Source organism: Gavialis gangeticus, unplaced genomic scaffold (genome assembly GCF_001723915.1).
Source record: "Gavialis gangeticus isolate Ggan-Ray unplaced genomic scaffold, GavGan_comp1, whole genome shotgun sequence".
Taxonomy (NCBI): domain Eukaryota; kingdom Metazoa; phylum Chordata; order Crocodylia; family Gavialidae; genus Gavialis; species Gavialis gangeticus.
The window spans coordinates 14,963,334-14,972,280 of record NW_017729011.1 but is presented as its reverse complement, the minus strand read 5'-3'; the positions used below and the strand labels follow the sequence as shown (position 1 = coordinate 14,972,280).

Sequence of the window (8,947 nt, the reverse complement as noted above, 5' to 3'; positions counted from 1 at the left end):
CACACACACACACACACACACACACACACACACACACACACACACTAAATAGGAGACAGCTGCAATGTTGGACAACTGTAATTCTGCACTGTCCTGACAGTGGGAAGCACAGCATCCTGGGTTAGTGTTTGTTCACAGCATCTGGAGTACTCAGCTGCTCCAGTTTCTCCCACCGCTATAAAAAAAGAATCACCTGACGCTCACTCTGGGTCCCCATTCCGATCACCAGGACACTGCTTGCAGGCTGCAAGTCCCTCCTGCCCCAGCCCCAATCACTAATTTTGGATGATGCAGATATACTGCGATCCACTGCATCTGCATGGAATACAGTGTTTTCCCGCTCTGGTGGGGCTGTACCAGCACGTGGCACTCACTCCTTCACGAGATGTTCTGAGAAAAAGGGTATCCCAAAGCATCAGCGATTACCAGTTTACCGCTTGTCTCCAAAAGGATCACATCCTAAGACAGCACGTGTGCACATGCACACAAAAACTAATTTATAATCTCAAGTCACTTACCAGCAAGGATTATCACAGACTGAAAAAGTTATGCTGACCAGAGGTTACTGAATTGGTTTGAAAGGCTTGGAGTAGTCTAGGTAACGTTACAAACATTCAAAGGCAAAAAGCCAGTTTCATAGCAAAACCTACATTATGCCTTTTGAAGTCCCCACTGAAGACTCCAGTCTGGGCAGCACAGGACTGGAGACCTGCCCCTTGGTGCTTTAGAATCCTGCTTGCAATTAGAGACCCCATCTTTAATTTGGAATAAATGTAGAATCCACACAAGTGGCATGGAAGACAGCTCAAGACCTGAAGCCTCTCTGCAGTAGCAGGGCCCCTGCTCTAAGGCTGTGTAAAATAAGGCTTGTTTGACTTGGTTAAATTGTTTCACTCACCAGTTAAAACCACACCCCTACCTAATACTTCCAAGTAAGGTCATCATCAAGGAGAGCTCCTTGATAAGGCAGTTTTAGACCAGGCTCTGCTAGAGAGCAGGTAGTCTCACTGCACAAAAGCAGCCAGCTATAATAGCATTCTCCCACCGCAGCTTTTTAAAGCCTCCTTCCCATGGAAAGAGGTCAGAACTGCAGAGCTCCATCTAACACTCACCAGAAGGACAGTGAACTTGTTGCATGCCCAAGAGAGGACAAGGTGCAGACACAGGCACAGAATCCTGCTGATCAAGTGGGACACATTCTATTTACAAGGGAGACTCTCTACTTACCCACCAAACTCCACTGGATCCATCCCATTCTTTCCCCTATCACAGAAATCCCCATGTGTGAGCACACGCCTTCATAATGCTAGACACAAAAAAAAGTGTTTTGTAAGACTTTGAGGAATACTTAGCTAAACAGTTTCTATCTCCCCAAACTTAAAAAAGTCATTAAAAAAAAAAAGATACAGAGAGCTGCTTAGGCAGCATGGAGTTAAGAGATTCAGAAAACCTGGAGTGCAGGACCTGTCTAGCTGGGAATAGTCAGTCCATGACCTAATAAATAGTGGAAGGAAGTCTTCAACAAGGCCAGTAGGTAGAACACAAAACCCAATGCCCTGCAGAGGCTTGCAGGAGCTCCGAACTGTAAGAGGGCGTCTCCTAGCATATGCTACTGCACAGTTCCTCTGACACCACCAGGCTCATGGACTATTTGGAATCCTGAAGCTCCTTTGCTTTCTTCAAAATCAGATGGACATCAGAGATGGGATAGTCCTGCATTAAGAGAATCAATTCAAGTGGTTTATTGTAAAAGGCATGAAGGTGCCACAAACAAGATAGACACTGGCCTGGCCAAGGTCACCAGCCTGCAGATGACTGTTTTTAGGGACAGATGTTGCCTTCAGGGTTAGAATCCCCTGAAGCAAGCAAGTTCCTTTCCATTTTGTAAGGATGAGGCTTGTACATCCTATTGCACATTAGATTTGTTAGTCCTGAGAGTGAGTTGACTTGATGCAGTGACCAAGTTCCCAGGAATAAACCTGAACCAGGGCTACTGCCTTATTGAGACCAAGCTGGTTGCTTGGATCAAAGGTATTTCACTCGGCATAAAACAGAAGAATTCCCTCAGTCACTTGCCAGTACTTGGCTGTTCCTGCCAATTAAGAGATCTCATTAATGGTCATGCTTCTCTCTGGCAAGCTGGGTATCCCATCACGATAATAGACTGATCTAGAAATTAGGACTGCTCTGCTCTGGAATGGGGACTGATTTTACTACTGTTATCAAGAGGCATGGCATTTATAGTTTTCTCTTAACACTAGCTACACAGCCTGAAATAAGCAATACTTAGGCCATGTCATTGTCAGCACACGAGGCATGGAAGAGGGAAGGCTGCTGTCAGAGAAACAAAAAGCTCCCGTCAGACAGCAGGATCCAGGAGACCCATCATGTGAAGGCTCAGCCAGTATGCAGAAATACCATTTTGTCATGAGTGGATTCCCCAATTAAGAAGTTTATAGTCAAAAATCAATACTTCATCAGCTTCAGGGGAGTGACACGAAGCCAACAGACAAAGGGCTTTCCAGGCCTGTCCCATTATCGTCAGTAGGGGCACCCATAAAACTGTTCTGGCTCAGATGAGAAGGCTGCCATATGCAAGCATTGCACCCAAGGCGAGTCTCTCATTGACAGTTTTTTCAGATTCCTCCTCATTCCTGCTGTATTTTATCTTTACCTGTAGCAGCCTCATGTTTAAAGTGAAGTCCCCTTCCAGCAGTTGATCCCGGATTAGTCTGAAAGACAGGGCACATTAATCCAAATGCTTCCGACTCCTTAGAACGATGTCCAGTGTTGCCCCTGAAGTTATTTATAAAAAGGTGCTGACAGTCCACCACACCACCACCCAAAGTCCATTTTGATGAGAAATACTGTGTTAAGAATGATTACAATTCTTCTCAGACCCCTGCTCATATGTCCGTGCAAGCAAGACCCCTAGATCTTTGGATTCAGGCAGGGAGATGGGAAATCAAGGAGCACAAGCCATGTCAACATTACCCAACATAGAAAAGAGTGAGTTCCAGGGGGGAGGGTGCGAATTGTTGGCCACTAAAACCAACCCCCCAGGGTTTTACAGCACTCACGTCAACATGGCGCAACAAACGAGCAGAAGAAAGTCAAAGCGGTTGTCATCAGCAAAGAGAGAGTCCCATATACGGATGACATCAGGCAACAGGAACTCCTGGGACAGCAGCAGTGTTAGCCAGCGGAAGGCAAAGAACTGAGGCTTGATGTTCTGTTCTTGCTGTTGGACAGACACGAGGCAGAGTCAACATTTCTCGTCCAGTTTACTACAAGCAAGGGACATGCTTGTTTCCTGCTTCCCTGGCCTCCACTTCATAGAACTAACTTTCTGCTGGAGTGATATGGACAAAAAAAAAAAAGTAGCCTGTACTTCATAGTTATTCATCTCTGGTTCAAAGGCTCTTAGCCTTGTCCTGTGATATCATTCATGGGTTCTTTCAAAAGGCTTCTCAGACCCACCACTCAAGTCCTTGGAGCACAATGACAAGTCCCCCTGTGTGCCTCTATCCTCGGTGTCTATGGCCAAAGCAGAAGAGTTACCTCCAGCTTTCCACACATGGTATGAAGGAAATTTTAACTTTCCTGAAATGCAAACCAAACACTTAAGTACATTCAGCTTTATTTCCCCTTTGAAAGGGGCTGTTCACAGGAAGTCCTGGGTTTCCCTATCAGTTGAAATCAACAGTGTCTTCTCCTTTCCACAAGTTAAAAAATCCCCTAGTCATCCGAACCTACTCCTAAAGAAGTAAAACAGGGCAGAGTTTCACGTTGATTAGTGCCAAGCAATAGCACTACTCAAAGCTCTTGTCCGCAGCTGTAACACTTCTTACTGTGGATTAGATTTCACAAGTTAGAAAGGAGAATCAGGACACTTCCTTGAAAGGCTTATCTGAATGCTGAACTGCTGCTGACTGACCACACCACTTTCTAGGTAGGTCACCTTCCCACCAAGTCAGAATTCAATGTCTCTGGCTATGTCACTGGTCTGACAGATGCCATCTTTTAAGAGTTATACAAGATAGAGCCCAACCACTTGGAAGCCACATTAAGATCACTCTGTCTTTCTGTAACTCTTAAAGCAATAAGACAGATCTTGTATTCTAGCCAAGTTTGCACTAGAAGCTGCAGGGGTAATTTCAGAGGGAAGTTCTGCCTGCAGAATAATTTGCAAGTAATATTCTTCACTTTGCATCTCAAGTCTAATGTTACACAGCAATATTAGGCAGATCTTGCATTTCAGAGGAACTGCAACCCTCTATCACCTCACAGAATATTGCAAAACGTTTGTCAGGCACTGAAATCCTCAAAGGTCGTCTTCCTGTGGCACCATTGTTACATGCCCAGGTTGGCACTATTACCAAGTCATCACAGCCAATGTATTGTATAAAAAGCCAGTGCTATTAGGACAGCAGACAACAAAAGCCAAACACCCGGGGGATTGGTTTTTGATTTGATGAAGCAAGACCACATCATTTGTAGGTCTCCATCTTGGACTCAAGGCAGGCTATCCCTGGGGACAGAAGCCCTTGGCTTTACATTTTATTTAAGATTTTTATTAAGCTTTTCTTTACTTAAAACACTGTTACAATTTCAAATCAGCCAGCAAGCTGTCTGGAAGCAGCCTGAAGACCCACCACCTCACTCCACATTTCAAGCAAAAGAGAGACAAATGTCCAAGTCCTCACCAGTTTAAGGTACAGTTCTACATCCTTCTCCTTCAGGGTGGAGTAGACCTTCTCCATTTTGTAGGTAATGCCACACTGAGAATCATCCAGGCTCTTAATGAAGTTGTCCCGGATCTCAGCCATTAGATTGGTGAAGCAGAAAAAGGTGTCTGCTTCAGCATGTTCTGGAAAAAGGAAAAAGAAGAGAGAAACCTAAGAATGGAGGAAGGAGCAAAGGCACGCAAGGAAGTTAGTGCAACCCTGCTGATCTTTCCTTCTTTTGTACTAGATGCAAATAGGAGGTGGGTCCCACATGTTCTTGGCTTATGAAGTTGGGCTGAATTTATACAGTTGCTCTGTCCCTCGGCTTTTAGACATACAATAAACTGATACTCACCTGGAATGCAAGACACGAAGCACTGGCACAACTATTCTACTGTGGTACAGGAGCAGACAACTTGAAACAAGCATCATTCAGATTTAAAAGTTATGGTGGTTTAGCTCCACTTCACACCAGGTCAGGGGCAAACAGAACAACCACATCAGGTTCAGTTGCTGACATTTGTTCCTGAGCGGTAAGTTTCCCCATGACCCTTAAGTCACATTTATTCGCAGCTACAGCATTCTTATAACAACTCAAGACAGGCTGTGCAATGTGAAATTCATCAGGAAATTGGCCATTTGCTCTACTTTGAGGCATGATGGTACAGACTTCATGGAAATCAAAACTGACTTTTTAAAGACTAATTTTCAAAACCATCATAGAACCATACTGAAGAGTGCCGATATCCTGAAGCTCCTTCCAAGTACTTCAAGCCACCCCCCTTTTGAAAGAGGCCATTTGCTAGGGAAAAGCTGGGAGCCACTGGAGTCTACATCAGCTGCTTCTTAACCATTCTTTACAGAAGCGGTACAGATCACTCATGTACAGTCTTACCTTTCCACTCGCTGTTGGGATCCGTAGCAAAGGTGTAGTAAAGAGGCCCCACTATTTCATTCATTCCCTGGACATATGCTATCCCTGGATTCAGCTTTGCATAGATGAATAGAATCCGTTCTACCACCTCCCAGTGAGCTTCACAACCATTAGGCAGAACTTCATATTCACTCAATGAATGAGGAGCAGATGGTTTGAGAGGGGAACTCACCTAAAGGGCAAGAAAAAAAAACCCAACACATTCTGGACACCCAGTTTCAATGGACAAAATGCTTTACGTGGAGCCAACATTGACTTCAGGTGCTCAGCTCCTAGACGCTCCCTAGCCAATTAAACAATGTGATCAGGAGGCAGCTATTAATGCTTAAATGCAGCCCACATGCACGATGCACTGAAGACTTGTCCACAGAGTAAAGGAAACCAGGCCAGAAAGCTCTCACTAGGACTGCTGCACTGGCTCATAAGACAGACAGCTACCCCGATTCAAATTGCAGACTACACCCCAGGTAGGAGGAAGGCACCAACCTGCTACCTTGAAATCACTGAGGAAGCAGAATGAAGTGATCAAATCACATGTGCTTTGAGCTTAACATCTGCCACTGGTTACAGAGGATCATCAATTGTTTGCTACTCTGCCCACAACATGATGATCCTAACTTTTTATGCAGATGGGGATTCAAGCCTGTTAGATTACATCCAAACTGCCCTTCAGAAAAGCCTGTCCCCCTGGAGAAAGGAAGAAAGCACCACACTCCAAGTTCACAAGAGCCCCCACCACAGGTGGAGGTGAAAAAAGGAAAAAAACAAAAACAAAAAACTCAGCCTCTCAAATAAGCCAGCCTGGCAGGCAGCTTGGCAAGGGCACCTTGGAAGTGGCAGTTCCCTAACCTGCCTGGTCCCCATCCTAGGGAGTGTAGCAGAAGCTCAGTGCCAAGTCATACATTTGTAACACCACTCCGGTTTCGTGCTACTGTCTGCGACTTGAGTGTTGTCTGTTCCACCCGCTTGCGTAGTGTCTCAAAGTCATTCTGGGGGTCCAAGATTAGCAGGCAAGGATACTCAGTTGGGCGCTGGAAGAATGCCATATCTGGGTATAGCCTCCTACAGTGGGAATAGATGAAAGCCGTATTTCAAAGAGGGGCTTTAGGAGAGGGGTGTGTACATGATGTGAAACAGAAGGGCCCTGGTAACGTGAAATACTGGTTATTCCTGAAGTAGCAGGCACATGGTGTGGGGAAGAGGGACAGCAGGCACATTTTGTGGGGAAGAGGGACAGCAATATTGCAACTGAATTGGGCATTTTACCAGAGACCCTATCTACATACCTGACATCCTTGTCTATCTGCAGCAGGACTTCATTGTCCTTGAAGTAAGTATTCCATCGGCTGTCTGGGTTTGGATTGAGTGGCTGAAGAAGGACAAAAGCACTGTAAATTCAAAGGTTCACTTACAAGCAACCTTACACAGCCTGACAAGCTGAGTGGAGGCCTTTTGGCTGTGCCTACACTATTCAGAAGAACTGTGCTATCTATCACCTTTCTAGCCAGTGTGTTTAAACCCAACTTGCTAGACAAACACCAGCTCTGTTTCTCTGGTCAGCTTATGCGGGTTCTTTGTAGACACTGGTCTACCTTGGATCACAAACAACTTTTGGTCAGTCCTGAGCAGTACGAGCAGATATTCTCCAATTTATTCTCACTGGTCTCTGTGAATTTGCTTATGCATTCAGGCTCCACTAATCTACAGCAAATTGGCATTCAGGGTAAACCTCCCACAATGCATAGAAGGTATTTTCTGTACTAACTACCATAACATTCTCTCACTATTTGCCAATTGTTCCATTAGTGCAGAGCTGATACACTTGCATAAGAGCATGAGAAGCATTGCCAAATTATAAAGATCATTGCATTAAAAAAAACAAACAAACCCGAACACAAACTCTGTGGTTTGCCTACGGCTAAGGAAGTGTAGGATAATTTCCTACATATAGTCAGTCTCTTAACAGACACTTAGGATAAGACAACATGCAGACTTTACAAACAGTGCCCAAAGAAGACTAACAAAGTCATCTGAAAATCATTAGAGTGCAGTAAAAGAACATTTCAAGAACCCCAAATGTCAAGGTAACAAATGACTGAGTAAAAGCGTGGAGTGCATCACACCCCAGCCTGCTGCTATCTGATTTTTTAGGAGACTTCAACCTGGGGTAGATGGACTGTGAAAGAATGCCAGAGACAGGTCGTCAGGACACGTGAGCAAAGTGATCAGTCACAGTAAATCAGTGGCAGAGCTGGGACCAAGAGTAAAGCTTCCTGCTTTTAAAACCCATGGAAGCAGCCTAGTCTGATGGCTAGACCAATATCCCGGTTTCAGGAGGATCTACAGAACTGCAATCCAGGATAGAAGCACAAAAAGGCTAACTGGAAAGTTTCACTGTGCTAGAAGCTTTCCTTGTCCCCTTCCTGACTCTTTACTCCTACTTGAGGTCTGTGCATTGAGAAGCAGGCAAAATAGAGTAAGGGAGAAAGGAAAGGAGACTTGGGACGGTGGCTTTACAATTTTGAATCTGCAGGCTATGGAGTCTCAGCCACATCAAGACAAGCACAGCTGTGCAGTATGTGACACCGCAGACGCGTCTGTAGTACCGCATTCAGCTGTTCTCTATACTGCAAGGGAGTGGGATTTCTGACCCTGGGGTGGTGGTGGTGGTAATAATAATAATAATAAAGCAGCGCATGCCACCCGAGAAATCAGAACCTGGCCAGCTGCAGCCATACTCCAGCTGCCAGCCAGGTTCTGCTGCAGCCCCAGGAGGCCTCCAGGACCCCAACGAAGGCAGCCTAGTGCTGGCCTCAGCCTCCCCTACCCCACCCGTTGTAACCGGCCATGCACCAGAGGGTGCACGGCACAGGCTTTCTCTAGGGACAAGTAGCAGCAGCACAAGGTGTGCCACTGCTTCTTGCCTCTGGGGAAACAAAAATTTACACTCATGTGGATATGGCCATAGGTGACAGATGCTTCCCTTGGGACATCACATCCTACGATATGGGCCTGAAACTATTGTTCTGTAAGCCAGCAGCAGTAACTCTATAGATCAAGCCAGGATCCCAGTACAAAACCTGCAAGAAGAATTTCCAAGACATGAACTTACATGGTCCTCTAAGGTTACATCCTCCCTGGAGACACCAAGGTTGGCTTTGGCTATCCCAGGCTGGATAATCATTTCCTTCAGGAACTGGGAATACAGTTCCCTTAACAAGAGAGAGGAGGAATGTATATTAGGAAGGAAGTGACAATGAAGAAAAAAAAAAAAAAAAAAAAAAAA

The 8,947-nt window shown here is 45.3% G+C and overlaps 1 protein-coding gene across 1 annotated transcript in view; it reads right to left on the bottom strand.

Annotated features, from left to right (window-relative positions):
* Positions 1-1,127: 1,127 nt before the first annotated feature.
* TBC1D13 (TBC1 domain family member 13) overlaps positions 1,128-8,947 on the bottom strand; it is a 9,998-nt gene continuing 2,178 nt past the window's right edge. Inside the window, exons 5-12 of the mRNA XM_019510603.1 lie at positions 8,774-8,873; positions 6,948-7,030; positions 6,564-6,723; positions 5,623-5,833; positions 4,707-4,870; positions 3,081-3,241; positions 2,675-2,732; positions 1,128-1,713 (exon numbers count right to left, since the gene is read on the bottom strand). Of these exons, the coding sequence (XP_019366148.1) occupies positions 1,648-1,713; positions 2,675-2,732; positions 3,081-3,241; positions 4,707-4,870; positions 5,623-5,833; positions 6,564-6,723; positions 6,948-7,030; positions 8,774-8,873 (1,003 nt within the window). The 3' untranslated portion in view covers positions 1,128-1,647. The remainder of the gene's footprint in view (positions 1,714-2,674; positions 2,733-3,080; positions 3,242-4,706; positions 4,871-5,622; positions 5,834-6,563; positions 6,724-6,947; positions 7,031-8,773; positions 8,874-8,947) is intronic.